General features: G+C 35.6%; 1 protein-coding gene across 4 annotated transcripts in view; it reads right to left on the minus strand.

Annotated features, from left to right (window-relative positions):
* CDK13 (cyclin dependent kinase 13) overlaps window positions 1-24,145 on the minus strand; it is a 125,597-nt gene that overhangs the window by 16,971 nt on the left and 84,481 nt on the right. For all 4 annotated transcript variants that reach the window (XM_004462568.5, XM_023589972.3, XM_023589971.3 and 1 more), the window contains 2 exons: window positions 10,231-10,332; window positions 10,057-10,134 (listed from right to left, as the gene is read on the minus strand). In XM_004462568.5, coding sequence (XP_004462625.1) covers window positions 10,057-10,134; window positions 10,231-10,332 — 180 coding nt within the window. The remainder of the gene's footprint in view (window positions 1-10,056; window positions 10,135-10,230; window positions 10,333-24,145) is intronic.

Consider the following 24,145-nt stretch of genomic DNA (forward strand, 5'->3'; position numbering starts at 1 on the left):
CTCCCTTAAAAGCAGATTCTCACAACCTCCTCAAAATATATCATGCTCCCCCTTAAGAAAGGAGGCCACCTCCACAGAAAGGATCTTTCTATGCTCTGGTCCCAAACTCCCTTTTCTATTCTTATCTTTCAGTGCATCTCTTCCTACAGACCACTCTTCCATGTCCATATTTATACTGCTTCTCCTCCAGATTCTACCTACCTGAATACTTTTCACTTCTCAAGTTTCAGTTCAGAATCAATCTATTCAATGAAGTCTCCTCTATCTCCAATGCTATCTATCCAAAACTGTGATTGTTTACATGTCTATTCTTACTAAATTTTAGTTCAGGAACCATATCCCTCATTTTTTTAAATACTTCCCCCAAGAGACTACATAATACAAAATAATCTTAGACAGACTGATTTGTATTATAATAAAAGTGTAAAGTATATAAGGATACAGGAAATAAAGGATATTTTCAACTGCAGGAATACAGAAAATTTACTAGAGAGTGCAGAATTCTGGCAGAACTCTAAGGATAAGTAAACCAGAGGCAGGCGAGGAAGGGAGTAGGAGAAATAAATCAAAGGCTGAGAAGAACATAGGCAAAGGCAAAGAAGTAGCAAAGTATAGACATTCTGGGAAAGACTCAATAAATCAGTGTTGGTGGAATATAGTGGTTGAGGAGGTTTAGCTGGAAAGTAGGCTTACACAATACAGTTTTGAGGGCAGTTTGCTTAACTAAAATGAAGACGGATTTGGGAAACAAACACTATATTTGAATCCTGTCTGTGTGATATTGGTCAAATGGCACTTCTTAAAAATCTATTTCTGGAAGTGGAGGTGGTGCAAGCCATTGGCGCCTTCCTCCCACACAGGAGGTCCTGGGTTCAGTTCCCAGTGACTCCTAAAAAAGAAGATGAGCGCACAACAGACAGAGAGAGCATATAGAGGGTGCAAATAATATGGTGGGGAAGGGGGGTAATAAATAAATAAAATAAATTTTTTAAAAATCTGTTTCTTTTCTAAAATGGAGATTAATTTTACCTCAGAGCTGAGAAATTAAATTAGCAAGTATCTAGCATATTATTAACCTTTTATTAACTATCTGTCCCATCACCTCTTAGCTAAAGAAAAGCTGATAGGACAAATCCCTCGATCCACCCCTCCCTTCCAATTACTCTTAGAATTTCCTTACAGATAAAATACAGAATCAACATCGTTATATTCCAAAAGTAAGACAATCTGTCAGAATTCAACTGCTGCTCTAAATATATAGATTAATTTCTATCCCAGAAACATTCTTCTATTTCTTTCAGTTATATATTTTTTTCAATTAGATCTTTAATATTCCTATGAGTCTAATTTATCTTTTTTCTTTTATGAATGTTTTTACTCCATTTTCTAAGGAGTTAATAAGAAATGCTATGTTTATAGGGACAATTAAAAATTTGGCATACAAAATTTGAACAGTTCTGTACCAGGTTTACTAGGTTGATGCAAAAGGAATTGCAATTTTTGACCTGAATTTTAAATCATTATAACTAGGCTCAAACACATCTTTATTAATCAAAATAGGAATCATTACAATCAACACATTTTTGTCAATGAGAAATAAGTTTGTTTATTCCTACAGTGTAAAAAATCTGTGCTTCGGGATTCAGTGAATTCTTGGAAAGCATTTTCTGCATCCTGCTCGTTGTGGAAGTGTTTTCCCTGCAAAAAGTTGTTGAGATGCTTGAAGAAGTGGTGGTTGGTGAGATCAGGTGAATATGGCAGATGAGGCAAAACCTCGTAGCCCAATTTCTTCAACTTTTGAAGTATTGGTTGTGTGATGTGCAGTCAGGCATTGTCGTGGAGAAGAATCGGGCCCTTCCTGTTAAACAAAGCTGGCTGCAGGCGGTGCACTTTTCGGTGCATCTCATCAATTTGCTTAGCACACCTCTCAGATGTAATGCTTTCTTCAGGTTTCAGAAAGCTGTAGTGTATCACACCAGCAGCAGACCACCGAACAGTGACTATGACCATTTTTGGGTGCAAGTTTGGCTTTAGGAAGTGCTTTGGAGCTTCTTCTTAGTCCAACCACTGAGCTGGCTGGTCATTGCCGGCTGCTGTATAAAATCCAGTTTTGGTCGCATGTAACAATCTGATCAAGGAATTGTCATTGCGTAGAATAAGAGAAGGCGACACTTCAAAATGATGATTTTTTGATTTTTGGTCAGCTCACGAGGCACCCACTTACCGAGTTTTCACACCTTTCCTATTTGCTTCAAATGCCAAACAAGCATAAAATGGTCAACACTGAATTCTTCAGCAACTTCTCCTGTAGTTGTAAAGCGATCAGCTTTGATGATTGCTTTCAAATGGTCATTGTCAACTTCCAATGGCTGGCCACTACGGTCCACATCTTAGAAGACTCTCATCTCCTTTGCAAAACATCTTGAACCACTACTGCACTGTAGATTTGTTAGCAGTTCCTGGCCAAATGCATTGTTGATGTTGCAAGTTGTCTCTGCTGCTTTATGACCTATTTGGACTCAAACGAGAAAATCTCTCGAATTTGCTTTTTGTCTAACATCATTTCCATAGTCTAAAATAAATATAAACAGCAAGTAATAAGTCATTAGCAAAAAAAACAGAGCAAGAAACGCACATTAAAATGATGTATAACATAACCACATTTATTTAAGAATGTATTCCAATTCCCAACAGCAAATTTCAACAATACAAAACTGCAATTATTTTTGCACCAGCCTAATACAGTATCATCTATAATCATAGTTCATGTACATTTTTCAAATATACCTCTTTATCATTCTGGTATGTCACATTATATAGCAAATCACAATGTTAAAATGATAGTTACATTCACAATATTGGGCAAATGTTTTCTTCCTGATTTTATGCAAGCACTTCCAATGTTTACCATTAAGGACGATGACTTTTGGTTTGAGAAACACACAGTACATAATAAAGATATTCACAGATATACACATAAACACAAATTCACACATATTTCTTATTAGGGAAGTATCTACCCTTTTTAGCATGTGTTTTTATTTTTGTGATTTTAAATTTTAAAAGGATGCTTTAGTTTCATCAGTTTGATTTTTAGAAACTATAATAATTGTCTACATTTTCTCCCCTGGGCTACTAACACTGTATTACAAGATTTCCTAATATCGAACTATCCTTATACTCAAAGGAGCAATACTACCTGGGTCTAATCACAGTACTATTCTAGTGTAATGCTGTATTCTACTTGTTCATTTAGATGTTTTGTATCAGTATTCATATGTGACATTGACGTGTAACAACAGTTCTCAAAAGTGGAGTCCAAAGATTCTTGCAGGTCTGAGGCCTGCCAGGTCTAAAGATATTACATTATTTGCCTTTTTCAATATGTTTGACTCTGTACTAATGATACAAAACCAATGGTGAGTAAAACTGCTAGTGCATTAAGTTTAATTCAAGGCAGTGGCACCAAACTATACTAGTCGTGTCTTGTTTTCTTCACTACCCTGTAATCTCAAAGTTTCATTTAAGTATGCACTTGATGAAAAAGTAAAATTTGTTAATTTTATGAATACCAAATCTTTATATACATATATATAAATCTTTATATATTTTGGTATTTATAAAATATATATATATAAGTCTTTATATATATATAAATATATATATATTTATATATATATTTATATATATATTTATAAATACCAAATCTTTTTACATATATATGTATATATATATATGTATACATATATATGTATATATGTGTATATATATATGTATATATATAAAAAGATTTGGTATTTATAAAATTAACAAATTTTACTTTTTCATCAAGTGCATACTTAAGTATGTGTGTATATATATATCTATATATATATATCTCCTCTGTGATGAAATGAGATATATTCATAAAGCACTTCTATTCTGTGGCACAACAAACTACTATGTTATCTTGAAGAGAAGGACTTGTATAGTTGGGTTCCAAGCTGAAGTAGCTGTTTTTTTCATGGAAAACTATTTTAGCTACAAATATAACTAACAAACTATGGTTTTTCAAACTTGGGTATATGTCAGACATTTTCTCAAATATGAACGAAGTCACTTCAAGGAAAGCAACTGTTAATGATATAATTAGAGCTTTCAAGAGTAAATAACAATACTGGAAAACTTATAACCAATGCCATGAGCTTGACAGCTTCACAGCACAAAGGCTTTTTTCTGATGAGATCAGTGGTGATGAAAAATATATAATGAAGATGTTACATATAAAAGATTAATTCAGTGAACCCCTAATTTTCCAAATGACCAAATGTATAATCATGGGTAAAAGATCAACTGAAAGTAAAGATAGATAATGGTTTTCAATTCATTTGAATAAAAAATGTTCCTTAGTATGGTTTCAGATTGTACACTACAACTAACCTGTAAAAAACTAACACATACTGAGTTTTTTTTGCATTTTACAGAAGAATGTCCACAATTATCACAAAAAGACTATTAAAGTACTCCTCCCTTTTCCAATCCCCATCTAGATTTTTCTTCATATATCTCAACCAAAAGAGTATATCACTACATGAAAAGTGTATCACAGATTAGAGAATCTGTGTAACACAGGTAACACTTATTAAGCCAGACATCAAAAAGATTTGTAAAAATATAGGACAGTGCTACTCATCTCACTAAATTTTCTTTTGTTTTGGAAAATACACTTTTAAAAATTAAAAATGTAATTTCAACAGAGTTTTAAAATGAAGTAAATATTTTTGTACCTCTCAGGTTTTTTTCTAATATGGTAAAAATCAATAGCTATAACCAACATTTAAAAATATGCTCTTTAGGATCTTCAATAACTTTTAAGAGTGTAAAGAAGTTCTGACACAAAAAAGATTGAGAAAGACCTATCTACAGAATTTGTTACTGATTTATGAAGGTACTCATGCTTCTTTTAAAAAAGAAGAAAAGGGGAGTTTTCCTTCTTTTCCCATATTCTAGAATAACTGAAGTCTATTTCTCTAAAGTTCATAAAATTTCACCTGTGTAACCATCTGGGCCTGAGGCTGTGTGTGTGTTGTGCTGGGGTGGGGAGAGAATGGAATGGACAGAGGGCAGCTGGATTCTTTTAATCTTTTAATTTCTTTGATGATTACAGGTCTTTTACATATTGTAAGTAATGTGCACTGGGTGATATTAAGGCTTTTTATTTTTAGCTTTGTTCCTAGAAATTTTAGTCCAAAGTGTGACCCACCTGTAATATACATCCATGTTCATAGAGTGTATTTTTGCTTTCTTTCACCTCATTTTGTCCCCACCTTTGTTTTAATTTCTTTTTTCATCACTTTAACACATGCTACTTCCTATCACAAAACCTTTATAATCTGCCTACAATATTTTCTGGAATAAGGCAAAATATAAAGAACTTGACATCTTTAGTAAAAAGCTCTTTAAGAAAGATTCTGATTAGTGTCCCAACTCTTGATCCATTTTTCATACACTGTAAATGCAGACCATAAGCATTCCTAATAAGGCTTTTAGATTCACATTACTGTGAATAAGATGAGGAAGAGAAGTATGTGACAAGAAATGTACTTATATAAGTTATTTATTTAATGCAAACAACCCTAAACATATTATTAGTATATTGTTTTACATGTGAAGAAACAAACTAAGATCATTACGAAACTCATCCTAGGTTAGAGACGCAGGAAACAACTAAATGGGCATTAAAACCCAGGAATGTAAGGTTCCAAAGCCCACCCGTTTCAATACATTTTTTTGCCTCCTTGCCCTCAAGGAAACTGATCTCATTATCAAATACTTCCTTTTTTTAATGTTTAAAAAAATGTATTAATGCTATAGAAATAAAAGTGAAGCTTTTTTATATTATTATAGTTATTTGATACTTAAGTAACAAAGCAAAATGAAAGAAAAACAATGAAATATGTGAACCTGAAAGTAAAACTGTTCCCTTCCTTACCCTCTCACAGTCCATGTTCAGATGAGCAATTTCCAAACTCTTCTGACATATACAATGTGGTTTTACCTATATGGGGTCACATCAAACATTGTCTTCTGGAAAACTTTTTTTTTTTTCATGCAAGTATTTGATGCTTTTCCATGTCAGTATCTTCAGATCTACCATTTCCTCTTTAATAACGATATAGTATACTACTATGTGGGTAAATTCAGCTTTTTATTCCCCCATATGGTTTACTGTCTCAACACATTCATGAAATGACCCAAGTCCACCCATGCCTCAGGGTCTTTACTGCTCTTTTTTCACTTCTTTCAGATCTCTACTCAGCTGTCACCTTGTTGGAGTCATCTTTCCAAACCCTATATATAGTACCACCTACCATCATTTTATATCCCCTTATACTTGTCACCACCTGATGCATATTGCTGATTTGTTTTGTGTCTTCTGTAACTAAAATGCAAAAAACAAGGGTTTTTTTCCCTTCTTGTATCCTTACTGCCTGGCACACAGCCAAGAATCAATTACTATTGTTGAATTAATTTATCTGACTTGAAATGTCTTCTCTATTATGCACTAATGTCCATATAAACATATTTTATTTCCGTATTTCTCATAAAATTTCATTGGTTTTATATATAAATTATGGCAATACCACCTTATTAGTTCACCTGTCTAACAATACTAGTTAACTGGTTTGTATTTCTAGAACACCGTCAAATAATACTAGAAGACAACCTTTTCTCCTTCTTGCTTTAATGGTTCTAACATTTCACCACTAAGTATTATTCTGGCTGCTAGTATGATATACATTTTTATCATGTAAAAAAATGTCATTCCATACTTATTTAGTTAATAATTTACTTTTCCAGGAAATATCTATTCATCACTACCTATCAAGATAAACATTTTATTTTACTTCTACTAAATTGATGAATTATAATAACAGATTTCCTATTACTCAAACACCCTACACAGGGTTGTTATGAAGCTTAACAGATAATGCAGGTGAAACTTTTAAAAAACGTTGGCATCCTATAAAAACTAAATAACTCTTTATAGTCATTTGTGTAAGCCCTAGTATCTAGCACAATCAGTATCTAATCAGTTATCTAATATCTAGTACAATGGTTGGTTAACTGAAAAAAAATGGCCTAATGGGGAATCATTTTTAAAAGATACACAGATACATAATTAAACATTTTATTTTTTGTATCTAACTTTTACAGTCTCATCATTTGCCCATCCCTAATTGAGTGCAACTTTTTAAGAATCTTTGCAAAGTACTGCATTAACTACATATTTACAATAATAAAAAGCTTGCATAAAAAACTTTGGAAACAAAATTTTTGGTCATCATACTTTTCAACTGGTGGGATAAATATGTCTAAGGAGTGGTAGCTTTCTAGCTTCAAGTATTCAGTGTACCATGTCATCAAGTCGGTATTTACAGAGGGAAGGGAGAACATCAATTAATTCAGTAAGTCTGTTCAAGGCAAGGTTGGATAAGAAATCTTCTACAGCATTACTCTTATGTTTTGGGATAGTTTAAAGAACATTACAATTATCGATTTCTGAAAGATTTGCAAGAATTTATAAAAACATTGGGGCCAGATTCTTTTTTTTTTCCCCATAAAATTTTATTGAAGTTTATCATTCATACATGAACATACATAAACAGTAAGTGTATAGTAAAAGTTGTGCACTAACAAAACAAACATGTACATCATCATATGGGGAGTGGGGGAGGCCTGTTTTCTTTTGAAAAATGCTTTGACAGCATTATTTCCTCCATTTGGGTTTTCTAAAGAGTTTTAGGATCAATTTTGGAAAATCAAGAGGCCTCATAATTATTTTGATTTTCTTTATATCTGTGGTCAAACCCCCTCATATACTCTCCATTTAACTGATTTAAATTCTCTTATTAAGTTAAACTAGTGGATTAATTTTTCTTGTGCATGTGTGTGAATGAGCCCTAGAACAGCTCTTACATTTATTCATAAGTTCAGTATTTTTCTGTATTGTAACTCATTTAATTGCTTTTATTCCCTGGGCTTATTTTGGTGTGTTTTTTTTCCTAGCTCATAAGTTGAATAACTAATTGATTTACTTTCATATTCTTATTCAGTAAAGTATTTAAAGTTATGGATGCTCTCCAAAACACAGGTTACAGGTTAGCCCATGGACTTTAATATGAAATATTTAACATCCTTATTTTTTAATCTAGATGTTCTAAAGTTTGATTCCTGTTTAATCCAATAATTATTTTTTAACATTTTTTACCTTTTTGGACAGTTGAGGCTTTGTTTCCATTTTAAATTAATTTCTACTTTTACTCTATTTTTGTTTGACAATATAGTCTGTACTATTTCAATATTACAGAGTTTACTCATTTTCTTTTTCTATTAATATATAGTCAACTTTTGTAAATGTCTATTTAGCACTGAAAGATATATTTCTTGCTTTCAGAAGTATCCATTAGCTCCTCCATATCCCTGTCTACTTGTCTGTCACAAAATAAAAAGGTAAAAGTTTCTTTTATCATTATGTTTCTGATGAACTCCCTCCTCTTTATAATTTCATTAGAAGCTCAGTTCAAGGGAAGGCTGGATCCTCTCTGCATTGTATGGAACATAACTGGTTCTACGTTTCCATTTTAGGGTGAGGCTACTCGCTGATCTGGAGTCAAAGCATCAATAGTCTCTGGCTTGGACATTTCTGAATTTAGAGAAGTGGGCTCAAATTGGGTCACTCATCTTTCCCTGTAGCACCCAATCCCCTAAGTACCCCAAAGGGTTTTTGGGAATTTTGCCCACCCTCTGGCTGTGTTCTCACGAAAAAAAAAGGAAATATTTTCAATTCCTGTAAAGTTTTATTTTAGCTTAATTACAGCCACTGAACTGTGGGTGATAATTTTCATAACTTGTAATAGGCAGTTGGGCTCCTTCTCTGGTAATGACTTATTGCTTTATGTTCTTTTTGTTAATTTGGGAAAGTAAAATTCTGTAAATCTGTGCCTCATACCAACATCTTTCCTACGAATCCTCTTCTATACTTTGAAACTTTCATGGAATACTTTCAAGTTGCAAACTTAAATTATTATATATGAAAAACAAAATCTTTTGTTTAAAAGAACTTTATTGATAAACATGGGATTAAGAAAAAGGTGACTAACACATATGAGTAGATCCTTATGAGCCAGGCCCTACCATAGATTCCGAAATAATGAAAACCTATTATATAGCTGGTAGATGCATATATTTTGGTGTGTATACACACATACACACACGTATTTAAACATATAAACATATATGTTAAATATATAAAAAGAGATAATTTACAATATCCCCAAACATTAATTCTTCCTTTCTGCCATACTTAAAAAAAATTTTTTTCCTACTATTCATTCTATCTTCTCTTTGTATTTATTCTTCCTTTCCCCCCTTTTGGGTCTCAACTCCTTTGATTTAATCACACACACACACACACAAAATCACACATACTTAAACAGTATCCAAGTGCCTACTTCTAGTTTTTCCTCCCTTTAACAATTGTTAGCCTTCAAGAGAATCGTGCTGGCGGCGGACTTGGCCCAGTGGATAGGGCGTTCGCCGACCACACGGGAGGTCCGCGGTTCAAACCCCAGGCCTTCTCGACCTGTGTGGAGCTGGGCCATGCGCAGTGCTGATGCGCGCAAGGAGTGCCCTGCCACGCAGGGGTGTCCCCGCGTAGGGGAGCCCCATGCGCAAGGAGTGCGCCCCCTAAGGAGAGCCGCCCAGCATGAAAGAAAGTGCAGCCTGCCCAAGAATGGCGCCGCCCACATGGAGAGCTGATGCAGCGAGATGACACAACAAAAAGAAACACAGATTGCCATGCCGCTGACAACAACAGAAGCGGGCAAAAAGAACAAGCAGCAGAGAACAGACAACTGGGGTGGGTTGGGTGGAGGGGAAAGAAAGAAATAAAATAAATCTTTAAAAAAAAAAAAAAAAGAATCATGCTTTTCTTCTGAAAAGACAAGCTTGAAAGTTTTAAATCCTATGGAGTATGACCTCCCTCCACACCCAGTGTTACAATCATGGGCTTACCTTATTAATTCTAGTTGTGCAAGTTCCTGGTTTGCTTGAAATATAGGCTTTTTAGTGAAGAGTTCTCCAAGAATACATCTAATGGAAAAATAATCATCATTACCAAATGACATGATTTTTACTTCATTACCAAAAGTTTCAAGTAAAATAAACCACTCAATAAGCCTATCTTACCCACAGCTCCATACATCAATAGCCGGTGTATATCGCTCTTCACCCAACAGCAGTTCAGGAGGCCGGTACCATAAAGTGATGACCTTGTTAGTATATGGCCGACTAAAAAACAAGGAAAGCACTCTTTAGAGATAGTATTTGTTATAATAAGAGAGATTTTCTTAGAAAATATTATTTTGACTGATCAAAGCAGTCCTACAATCCTAACTAAAAGTACTTTCATCTGTCCACTAATACAGACATGCTAGGCCATCTAATATATAGTAATAAAATGCACCAGAGAACAACCGGAACTGAAAATGTCCCTTAAATATAAAGCAGATGGCTAGTTTAACTATAATTTGATCAAAGAAAGATATTTACTATCAATTCAACTATTTAGTATTATCATTCCTTTCCATAATAACTTTAAAAGAGATTGACTGATTTTAAAAGGAGTTGATTGATTTTGGCCAAATCTGGCAAATTATTAGTAGATGACAACATAGTTTAAATAGGAAGACCCTAATAAAAGCTTCAAGAGGGTCATCTCTTTGGCAAATTTAATTGATTTCAACCCATTCTGGTATGTTTGGAGAAGAAAAGGAGCAAATGATTATATAAAGCCATTCCCTCCACATATTCACCTTGCCAACTATAGATCTGAAGTTTCAGGCAGCATAAGAACCTCATCAACCTGACCTACTCTGCCTCACCAGGCCAAATTTCTCCAAATAATTTAACCATTGTACTATAAGCCACCATTCTGGTCAACAGAGCATTCCTACAGAAGGACTATTTTAAGAGTGTTCCAAAGCCAGGAAAGGGTTAAGTAGTCTCAGTATAAATTGTGAAAATAAAGAGAATAGTCTAAGATGTATACTTTCCATAGTAAATTGGGATTTGATTTTTAAAAACATTAATGTTCATTTTTTGGTGATTTTTGTGTTTAACTGGTAATCACTTATCTTCACATAATGAGGAAGTCTTTAACTACTAATTAAGGTAGATGTAATCATTCCTTAAAAATGCTCACCTCTTTATGCTTTAACTCCTTTTTAAAACTGGAATTCCTTTTCTCTCATTCAAATCCTGTGCCTCCTTCAAGATTTAATTAAAGACCCACCTCCATAAAGTCTAATCTATATAACAATAGATATATTTTCACATTCTTAAATTCATATCATACTTACCACTGTCTTGAACTCTCTTCTATTTTGTTTATGTTTTAATTCTTCCCAGAGTCAAAAGACCCAGATAATTCTTTATCATGATCCCCCACACAAAGCCTAGCACAGTGCTCGGCACAGGCAGGCACCTTAATATGTGTGGCCCTGAAACTTTAGGTGGTATGAATGAATACGCTGGGTAGGGGAACAAAGTTTGTGAAACTTACAATGACTAGCCTTTCTAAAACATTTCAGGGCTTATAACCATTTGAAAGCTGTGGTCATGTCACCAAAGTGCAACTATAGATCTATAATCTCAAGAAAATATTTAAATTAATATATATATATATTTATATATATATAATATATATAAATATATATATATATATAGCTCTAATTCAAAAAATATTATCTGCAAATAGAAATAAACATTTTTTAAAAAGGATGTTGAATTATGTGAAGAAATCACAAACTCAGGTTATAAATTTTACTGAAAAAGTAATATTTAAGGAAGATATTGCTATTTTAGGCAACATTCAGATATAATTATCTTTATCAGTTAAAGCTAAACTAGTTTAATTTTTTATTAACTACCTTATCAATTCAGAAATTAATATCTTTAGGGCATTTTCAAAAACAAACACAAAACTAGATCGAATATCCTTCTTAGCATACAGGAAATGCATGTAATGTATACTAATTAATAGTTTTTCCAAATATTTCCAAATGTTTATTTTCTAGCAGAAGAAAAAGAACTTAGGTAAAGATGGAGAAAAAAAATTCAACCATAAAATTTGACTCAGAAAATTTGATTTTAAAACACTTATATAATCTCAAAATAGTTGAAATTCTTTTAAAAAATTGATTTGTGAAGGGAATAAACATTCAGACCAATATAAACTTTTTATGAAGCAAAAGACCACGCAGGCCTTTTTCTTTATATGCAATGAAGTATCAATGGCGTAGAGATCAAAGACTGTTCGGTGACAAATTGCAATGCTTGGCCCCTAGACAATCCCAGGAATCCAGAATGGAGATATCAGAGGAAATGAGATATAGTTGGATCCTTCCCTACCTTAGGGCCTGACAAGTACCACTGGATCCCCAATAAACCAAGCAACTGCCATAAGGTTGTGTCTCAGGCTGGTAAGCAGCTCAGCCTCCCATCTAGATCTTTAAAAGGCAAAGAAGATACCCAGAACCAGATCCGTCAAGTACTTGGAGGTTTTGAAAAATCCCAATTAAAATTTCTAAGTCAGAGTTGCTGCCTTGTTAAAGATCATTCTAAGAAACGAAAAAAGATTCCTATAAAAGAATGTACTTAACCCTAAAATATGTTTTTTCGACAATATAAAAGGTTTGCATTTAATATTTCTTTTAAACTGTAACATACTATTTCAGAGAAAAATATTGTTAATTTATAAACATCAAGAAGTTATAGTGGCGGCAGATTTGGCCCAGTGGTTAGGGCATCCATCTACCACATGGGAGGTCTGCGGTTCAAACCCCCAGCTTCCTTGACCCGTGTGGAGCTGGCCCACGCGCAGTGTTAATATACGCAAGGAGTGCCCTGCCACGCAGGGGTGTCCCTTGTGCAAGGGTGTCCCCCGCGTAAGGGAGCCCCACGCACAGGGAGTGCGCCCCGTAAGGAGAGCCGCCCAGCGCGGAAGAAAGTGCAGCCTGCCCAGGAATGGTGCCGCACACACGGAGAGCTGACACAACAAGATGACACAACAAAAAGAAACACAGATTCCCAGTGCCGCTGATAAGGATAGACGCGGACAAAGACGATGCAGCAAATAGACACAGAGAAGATACAACTGGGGTGGGGTGGGAGAGGGGAGAGAAATAAATAAATAAATCTTTAAAAAAAAAAAAAAAGAAGTTATAGTTATCAAACAGAAACCTTTTTTATTTCCTTTACCAAATTTTAATTGAATGCCTACTATAGCTAGGGCTTCAAAGCAAGGCACTGCAGATATATGAAGAAATAGTATTTAAAAATTAAATTCTTAAATTTAATTCTGATTATATGCTCCTTAGTAAATCAAAAGGTTAAAACCACGGTGAGCCCTCAGTTAGCTCAACTCATAATATGCACAAAAATGTCCTGTTACCTTCAGAATACAATGCAGAAACAGCTACCAAACCTACAAAAGAAACCTGGAACCTGTTTTCAACACCTAATCTAGCTTTTGAGGTAAAAAATCCAGGAGTCAGAAGTCATACTTGATACCTTTTTCCTTCACATTTCATCTCTAAGTTATCAACAACTTCTGTGAGCTCTATATCCAAAACACATCTTTTCTCCATTTCAGCAGCTACAACCCTAGTCTCAACTGCTATGATCTTTACACTGATATTACTACAACAATTTCCTAACTGGTTTCCTTGACTGGATCCCTAATCCTCCCTCCTCTACTTCTTTACAGAGTTTTCTTTTTCTTTTTTTTTTTTTTTTTAACGTATATCACCAGATTATATCACTTACTTGTCTAAATCTGTCCAGTGACCTCCCACTACAACCAAATAAAATTTATACTCCTTACTTTGGCCAATAAAACCCTAGCCCCAGAGACTCAATTCCTATTACACTGGGCAACTTTTTGACCTTTTGACCTTCCAAGTCTATTCCCAAGGCTTTGTACTTGCTGAGTTCCTTCTTTTTAGAATGTTCTTCTAGGTTTTCATGAGGTTCTGTTTCCCATCACTCAGGATCCCACAGTCACAATAATCTACTTTAATTAACTTGCAGCACTTACTAATTTTTTTTTAAGATTTATTTATTTCTCTCCCCTTCTCCCCCCACTATGATGAAGGAAGTTAAGCAATGAACCTGTGGGTGGGGGAAGAAATTAAAATACTAAGGGCTGGCGGCGGACTTGGCCCAGTGGTTAGGGCGTTCGTCTACCACATGGGAGGTCCGCGATTCAAACCCTGGGCCTCCTTGACCCGTGTGGAGCTGGCCCATGTGCAGTGTCTATGGTGTAAGGAGTGCCCTGCCACGCAGGGGTGCCCCCGCATAGGGGAGCCCCATGTGCAAGGAGTGCGCACCATAAGGAGAGCCACCCAGCACGAAAGAAGTGCAGCCTGCCCAGGAGTGGCACCGCACACACGGAGAGTTGATGCAGCAAGATGACACAACAAAAAAAGAGACACAGATTCCTGTGCCACTGACAAGAACAGAAGTGGACACAGAAGAACACACAGTGAATGGGGAGAGAGAGCAGACAACTGGGGGGGGGGAGGGGAGAGAAATAAAACCTTAAAAAAAAAAAAAAAGAAGAGTACATAGGATTAGTGCCTTTTTTTAAGGCCTCGTTCATAATACTTCTCCCTTTTCTTTCTCACTTATTTGACAGAGATGGCAAAAACACTGGATGGCATGTCTTCCAGCATGGTTCCCTGAATGACTGTATGAAGCAGTAACCACTTGAATTGGTGATTTTATTAAATATTCTTAATTTTGCACCAAATCAAGCAAACATCACTCCAGATTACTGAGAACTATATATACACTTCTTTAAGTCACCAATTTTTGAGGTTCTTGTTATGATAATAGTTGAGCCTATCTTAACTAATAAACTATTTAACCAGTTCCTTAAGCAGAAACCTTACAGGGGGAGCAGAGATGTGTCTCACAACACATATTCAACCATTACGTTCTAATGATTCCACATCCTCTAATATCTGTAATCCATCTCCATCTTTTCAACACCTATGTCCATTCCAGCTTTCTGACTGTCATTGCTTCTAGACTTAAAAGGCCAAGCCATTTTTGAAAATTTAGTGAGTGATACAAACGAGAATGTGTTACACCCTTAATACATATTACTGCCTTCCAGAGAATATCTACACAATGCCAAATAAGATCCTTTATGATTTGGCTCTTGCTTCAAACTCACTGAACCTTCAATTCCTTGAGAGGGCCAAGTAAATTCTGTCTTCTTTGCTAGTATCATAGAAATTATGCATTTCAGTTACATATTTTCTACTGATTTTTCAGAATGTGGTTTAAATATTATTTCTTCCAGGAAGCCTTCCCTGACCACTCTTGCCCTCTATTAGATACCCCACAGCATTTTGTCTCACACTAATTTCAGTAAACAACATAACACATCACATTAAAGTTTCTGTTTACCTATTATTTCCTAGGAGGCTGTATAATCTTGGTAGACAGATATTGTCTTTTTCCCCCACAATCTTTAATACTCAGTTACTAGTGCAACGCCTAACACGTAGCATCAAATTGTTAACTGCTGAATATTAAGTGACCCATATTCAATATATTATCTGTAACAGGACAGAGTTATACTCTAGGACTAAGCAGTCAAAATCAGGATATATGGTTTGATTAGATCTTAACAGTGAGCCAAGGTAAGCAATAATGACTATGTAGTTGAAAAACAGACAACAGGGAAAAAAAGGAGATAATCAAAATTTGAATACCATATCTGTTATTAGAAAGGTATAGAAATATTTACTATGGTATGTCTACTAGAAACAGCACATATTATTAAGAGTTCAAAGATTTCAATGGTTGCTATTACTGGAAGAGATGGAAGTATACCAATGGAAAAGAATATAGCAGGAGATAAGGTGGCAATAATAAGAAAGACCAGAGGCAGAAAATCCATTAAAATTCCATTTACAATGGTCTACATAAGACATATTTGTATGTGAGAGTGGCTGGATACCTTTAAAATAGGGAATAAAGGAAAAGGGAAATTTTCTTTTTTTTTTCCAGGAAAGGGGATGGAAAGTTTTTGTAACATGTATTTAAGACACCAAGATTACCTAAGTGGAAATGTTCAGTAAACAAACAAGTTTGGAGATAAGAAGAAAGATTGAAATTTAGATTTGTTAAATCTTAAGTGTTTAGGACATGAAGGTGATTCCCCTCACAGGTAGAGAGGAAGACACTGTAGCTTAAGAATTAAACTGACTTCCAGGAAGATGGTGGACCAGAAAGACATGGACTTTCTTCTCTCACAGAAAAAATAGCTAGAAGACAGGCAGAAATGACCTGGAAAACAAAATCTTCCATAGTTTAGGACAACAAGGGAAGGCTGACCACTGCCCAGAGAAGAGAGGGGCAAAGGAAAAGAATTGCTACAGCAAAACTGTGAGTTAAAAGCCACAGCTGCAAACGCTGGCATCCTTACCTGCACTATAGACACTTTTGAATTCTCAGGCCTCAGGGGTGGCAGCGATAAAGGGGGCCCCAGGGATTCACCTCCCCAGGAAAAGGGAGAGAGAATGACACAGCCTAAAGCTGATTCATCTCTTGGCCCACAAATTTGGTCCAATCATTTGCCTTGGGAGCAGACAAGGAACTAAAGAGATCCTAACTTCTCAATCTCTTCCTTTACTGACCTGGACTGGTTGTTGACGACACAATTACTTCCTACCCAGGAAGAGGGAGGGAGGCTGCCAGCAAAGGTTGGAGAACTAACTCTGAGAAAGTCTTAATTACTAGGCTCTAAGCCTCCAGGCAAGAACCTCAGTCACATTGATCCCGTCTCTGTGGCAGCAAATATACTCTGACCAGGTATTGAACTGAGAGGGTTGTCAAAGAGCACCATCTGCTAGCAGACCAAAGAAGAGCAGGGAGGAAATTAAAGTAAGAGAAGCTTTATCTGGCCTTTACAACCAGCCTCCCTCCCCAACGCCCTAGAAGTGGGTCTGTATCCCATTACTAGGTCCTGGGCCCAGCTCTGAGCAACTAACAGGGATTATCCTAAAGACCCAGAACAGGGTAAACCAAGAATCAAAGAACAGGAGTAATACACAGTCTTCTGCCACTGAAACCCTACAAAAGAGAAAGAAATCGAGCATTTGAGTAAACTCACCACCCTAATCAGATGCCTAGAATTCAGCAAAAAATTATGAGCCATACTAAGAAAATGGAAGAAATGGCCCAAGGAAAGAAATATATCAAAGCCAGAAGAGACACAGGTTTTGAGACAACTCATCAATGAGATGAAAACAAATTTCCAAATCATATTAATAAGTTGAAAGGCAATATGGGGAAATGGATGTGTCTCAACCAACCAAGCTCCCATCTACCATATAGGAGGTCCAGGGTTCAATGCCCAGGGGTCTCCTGGTCAGGGCAAGCTGGCCGACGTGGCAAGCTGGCTCACGCAGAGTGCCGGCCCAAGTAAGAATGTGGCCCCACACAGGAGAGCTGCCCTGAGTGGGAATGTCACCTCACGCAGGAAAAGTGGCCACACACAGGTGTGCCAGCTGACACGGGGAGCTGGCACATCTAGATGACACGGGAAAGAAAATAAGAAATAGCAGAACAGGGAAATGAGGTGGCACAATAGAGTCATCACCTCTTTCCCACTCCATAAGGTCCCAGGATAGGTTCCCAAAGCTGCCTAATGAGAATACAAGCAGACACAGAAGAACATACAGGAAATGGACACAGAGAGCAGACAATGGGGGCAAGGGGAGGAATAAATAAAAATAAATCTTTAAATTAAAAAAAAAAAGGCAATATGGCTAAAGATATTAAGGACATCGAGAACAAGCTGAACGAGCACAAAGAATTTAAAAACCTGAATAAAAAAGTAACAGATCTCATGGGAATGAGACACACAAGAGGTGAGATCTAAAACACATTAGAGGCAAACAGCAGACCGATCTCTCTAATGAACATAGATAAAAAAAATTCTCAGCAAAATACTTACAAATAGAATCCAAGAAATGAAATCATTTTAAAATTTTTTGTGATGATGGATGCACAACACTTTGATTATATTAAAAGCCACTGATTATACACTTTAGATAGATAAATTGTATGGTATGTGACTATATCTCAATAAAATTGCTTAATAAATAAATAAATGTGCAAGAATAACCAGAAACAGCAGCTGAGAGGTAAAGAATTTTATTCTTTGTCTGGTTATTGTTTATTATTATTAAATAATGAAAATGTTCTAATAATGACTGAAGTGATGAATGCACAACTATATGGTTATACCAAATGCCACTGACTGTCCACTTTGGATAACGGTATGCTTTATTAACATGTATCAATAAAACTTATTCGTTTTAAAAAAACCTATTAGAGGTATACAATAGACTAAAATGAGAGAAGAAAGAAGAAGAGATACAGAAGACAGAACAGCTGAAATTGAAGAGAAAAAAAGAACAAAGAGAAAAGAATGGAAAAAACAGAGCAAGTGCTCAAGGAGTTGAATGATAACATGAAACACAACAACATTTGTATCATAAAAGTTCCCAAAGAAGAAGGGGAAAAGCAGAAAGAGTATTTGAGGAAATAAGAGAGGAAAATTTCCCAACTCTTACGAAAGAAATGAACTTACACATCCAACAAGTGCAGCATACCCCAATCAGAATAAATACTAACTTACCTACTCCAAGACACATACTACTCACAATGCCAAATGTCAAACATATAGAGATAATTCTGAGAGCAGCAAGGGAGAAGTGAACCATCGCATGAGGGATGCCCAGTAAAACTCAGAGTGGATTTCACATTAGATACCATGGAGGCATGAAGACAATGGTATGATACAATTAGGATACTCAAAAAGAAAAAACAGGCAGCTGAGAATTCTTTATCCAGAAAAACTGTCCTTCAAATATGAAAGTGAGTTCAAAACATTCACAAATAAACAGAAACTAAGGGTTTGTAAAAACAGAATCCACCTGTGCAGAAAATATTAAAGGAAACCTTAGAGCAGGGGTTCGTGAGCTTGAACTAAAATTTTAAAAAAACATCATTCTTGTGGTGATCAGTTGGTGCGGGTGTGATACATTTATCAAATAATACACAGTACAGTGGGCTTAGTAAGGGGTCTGTTGTTTTCAAATGATTGGCAAAGGCATCTGTGGAACAAGAAAGAGTAAGAACCCCTGCCTTACAGCCTGAAAAAAAAGGAGAGAGGCCTGGAGGAGAGTATGGAAGAAAGAATAGCAGAAAAGGTAACCAAAAGAGTAAAAAGACAGATGAAAATAAGGGATGACATATGAAAACCAAAGAATAAAATGGTGGAAGTAAATAACACATTGACAGTAATATCACTGAATATGAACATATTAAACTCCCCAAACAAAAGATATAAGCTGAACCGAAACTCAGGAGATTATACATTCTTCTCAACTGTTCATGGATCTTTCTCAAGGGTAGATCATGTTAGGCCACCATGTAGCTCTCAATAAATATAAAAAGACTGAAATTATACAAAGCACCTTCTCAGATCATAATGTAATGAAACTGGAAATCAGTAATAGACAGCAAAGAGGTAAATTTGCCAATGTGTGAGGACTGAACAACAAACACCTAAATAATCAGTGGGTCGAAAGAGAAATTGAACATGACATATATATTGAGACTAAAGTAAACAAAAACAGTACTTAAGGGATACAGGGAAAGCGGTCTTGAGAGGGAAATCTGTAGCCCTAAACTCCAAGATTAAAAAGAGCTAAAATCAAAGATCTAACTGAACAACTGGAGAAATTAGAAAAAGAACAGCAAACCATGCCCAAAGCAAGCAGAAGGAAAGAAATAATAAAGATTAGAGCAGAAATAAATGACACTGAGAACAAAAAATAAATAAATAAATAAATCAGAGAAAATCAACAAAACCAAAACCTGGTTCTTGAAGCAGATCAATAAAATTGGCAAACCCCTAGCTAGACTAATTAAATAAATAAATAAAAATAAAAAAAAGAGAGAAAATGCAAAGAAATTAAATCAGAGATAAAAGAGGTAAAGTTACAACTGACCTCACAGAAATAAAAAGGATCATAAGAGGACATTATGGAAAGCAGATGTGGCTCAATTGATAGAGCATCCGCTTACCATATGGAAAGTCCAGGGTTCAATACCCAAGGCCTCCTGGCCCATGTGGTGAGCTGGCCCATGTGCAGTGCTGCCGCACACAAGGAATGTCATGCCACACAGGGATTCCCCCTACATAGGGGTCCCCTAAGCACAAGGAGTGTGTCCTGCAAGGAGGGCTGCCCTGCGCAAGAAAAGTGCAGCCCGCCCATGAGTGGTGCCGCACACACAGAGAACTGACGCAGCCAGATGACGCAACAAAAAGAGACACAGATTCCCAGTACCACCTGACAAGAATGCAAGCGGACACAGAAGAACACACAACAAATGGACACAGAGAGCAGACAAGAGGGAGAAGGGGAGAGAAATAAATAAATCTTAAAAAAAAAAAAAAGATATTATGAGAAACTGTATGCCACCAAACAACAACCTAGATGAAATGGAAAATTCTTAGAAATGTACAACCAATGTACACTGATGATACAATAAATACAAGAACTTAACAAACCAATCACACTTAAAAAGATTGAATCCGTCATCAAAAATCTCCCAAAAAAGAAAAACCCAGGACCAGATGGCTTCACAGGTGAATTCTACCAAGCATTTTGAGTAGAATTAATACCAATCCTGTTCAAATGCTTCCAAAAAATTGAAGAGGAGGTAAAATTACCCAAACATTTTATAAAGCCAACATTACCCTAATACCAAAAGCCAGATAAAGACACTAGAAGATAAGAAAATTACAGACCAATCTCTCCAATGAACACAGATGCAAAAATTCTCAACAAAATACTTGCAAACAGACTCCAACAGCATATCAAAAGACTTACACATCATGACCAAGTAGGATTTATTCCTGGCATGCAAGGGTGGTTCAACAAAAGAAAATCAATCATGTAACACACCACATTAACCTTGAAGGGAAAAAAAAACCCCCTATTCATCTCAATAGATGCAGAAAAGGCATCTGAAAAAATCCAGTGTCCTTTCTTGAGGACTTCAAAAGATAGGAATAGAGGGAAATTCCTCAATATGATAACAAAGCATATGTGAAAAGTCCACAACCAACATCATACTCAATGGGGAAAGGTTGAAAGCTTCCCCTGTAAATTGGGAACAAGACAAGGATGCCCACTGTCATGACTGTTATTCAAAATTGCACTAAGTTCTAGCTAGAGCAATCAGACAAGAAAAAAAATACATATATATATAAAGCATCCAAATACGAAAGGAAAGTAAATCTCTCACTATTTACAAATGACATGATACTGTATTTAGAAAATCATGAAATATCTATGACAAAGCTACTTGAGCTAATAAACGAATTACCAAAGTGGCAGGATACAAGATCAACACACAAAATTCAGCAATGTTTCAGTACACTAGGGTTGAACAATCTGAGGAGGAAATCGGGGGAAATTTTCCATTTACAATAGCAACAAAAAGACTCAAATACCTAGGAATCAATTTAACCAATGATGTACAGGACCTATATACAGAAAACTACAGAACAATGCTAAAAGAAATCAAAGAAGACCTATACATATGGAAAAACATTTTGCATTCAAAGATTGGAAGACTAAATATCATTTAGATGTCAATCCTACCGAACTGATTTATTGATTCAAAGCATTATCAATCAAAATTCCAAGAGCCTACTTTACAGTAAAGGCAATTAACAAATTCATTTGGAAGGAAAAGTGCACCTGAATAGTAAAAACCATTCTAAAAAAGAGGAATGACATGGGAGGAATTTCACTGCCTGACCTTGAAACATATCACAAAGCTACAATTGTCAAAACAGCATGGTATTAGCATAAAGACAGACCCATCGAATGGTATAATAGAACTGAGATTCCAGAAACAAACCCTCACCTCTATAGTCAACAGGTTTTTGACAAACCTACCAAGTCCATATTGACGTGACAAAACAGTCTCTTCAACAAATGATGCCGGGAGAACTGGATATCTGTAAGCAAAATGAAAGAGGAACCCTATCTCACTCCCTTTGTAAGAATCGACACAAAATGGATCAAAGACCTAAATATAAAAGCCAGGACAATGAAAACTACTAGAAGAAAATTCAGGGAAGCATCTTAAATACCTTGTGGTAGGTGGTGGTTTTTGGACCTTACAACCAAAGCACGTGCAATGAAAGAAATACATAAATGGGACCGTCTCAAAATTAAACACTTCTGCACCTCCAAGAACTTTCTCAAAAGGGTGAAAAGGCGGCCTACTCCGCAGAAGAAAATATTTGGAATCACATGTCTGGTAAGGGTTTAACATCCATGATATATAAAGAGATGCTAGAACTCAACAATAAAAAGACAAATGACCTAATTAAAAAATGTGCAAAACACCTGAAAAGATGAATGTCCAAGGAAGAAATACAAATGACAAAGAAACAGATGAAAAAATGTTCAACATCACTAGTGATTAGGGAAATGCAAACCAAAACTACGAGATATTTCACACCTATCAGAATGGCGACTACAGGGAACTACAAGTGTGAGAGAGGATATGGAGAGATAGAAACACTCACTCTTGGTGGGGATGTAGAATGGTATAGCCACTACGGAGGACTGTTTGGCAGTTCCTAAAGAAGTTGAATACAAATTTGCATATGACCTGACAATAATGCTACAGACTATATACCCAGAAGAACTGAGAACAGTGACATGAACAGACACCTGCACAACAGTGTTCATGCAGCATTATTCATGATTGCCAAAAGCTGGAAACGACCCAGGTGTCCATCAACCAAAGAACAGATAAACTGTGGTGTATTCACATGATGGAATATTATGCAGCTGTAGGAAGAAGTTAAGTCATGAAGCATATGACAACATGGTTGAACACAGAGGACATTATGCTGAGTGAAGCAAGCGAGACACAAAAGGACAAATACTGTATGACTGTGCTACTACGACCTAAATATATTGTGTAATCTCATGGAGTTACTAACTTGAATATGGGTCACCAAAAACTAAAATGAGTTTAGAGAATGGAAAACTGATGGTTAACTTGTGAAGAACTGGTAAAAAGGATGTGTGTTAATCTTTGGAAATGAAAAGATGAAAGCCCAATATAATGTTTGTTATTAGCAGTACTATTATGTGAGTATGAAATGGTTTAATGGTTAAGTCTAGTGTTATGCACATTACTAAAAGGAAAGCTAAAAAATGTAAACTTGAATTGTATAGCATAGTAAAACCACAGTTGAAATATGAATATGGGTAAAATTGCAAATACAAGACCATTTTTCTTTGAAGCTGAGCAAATGTATGTTAATACTACAAAATGTTAATATCAGACAAAAAAAAACGCAAGTAAAAGAAACCAGACACAAAGGACTATATATTGTATGATTCCATTTACATAAAATGTAAACATAAATCAATTTATGAAGATGAAATTAGATTTGTGGTTATTTAGGGCTGGGGAAGGAATGCTAACAGGCATGGAGCTTTTCTTTTTGGAGTAATGAAATTGTTCTGAAATTTTTTGTGGTGATGAATGCACAACATTGTGATTATACTGAAAGCCACTGATTATATACTTTGGATAGATCCTACAGTATGTGAATATATCCCAGTAAACTGGTTAATAAATAATTGTGCAAGAACAAACAGAAATAGTAGCTATGTACAGCAGGGGAAGCATAGAGAGATTCTAAGAGGTAAAGAATTTTCTTGTCTGTTTTTTTATTATTAAAAATAATGGGAATGCTCTAATAATGACTAAAGTAATAAATGCACAACTATATGATTATACCAAAATACTGTCCACTTTGGATGAACTGTATGCTTTATTAATTTGTATCCATAAAATTGTTTTGTTTTAGAAAAAACTGTCTGCCTTTAAGAAGAAATGGTCAGAAGTGCATTTGTACAGTGATTCAGGTTGCCAATGGTTTGCACTGGATGGTCAAGGACTTGGAAGTAAT

The sequence above is a fragment of the Dasypus novemcinctus genome, chromosome 5, assembly GCF_030445035.2.
Source record: "Dasypus novemcinctus isolate mDasNov1 chromosome 5, mDasNov1.1.hap2, whole genome shotgun sequence".
In the NCBI taxonomy this organism is placed as follows: domain Eukaryota; kingdom Metazoa; phylum Chordata; class Mammalia; order Cingulata; family Dasypodidae; genus Dasypus; species Dasypus novemcinctus.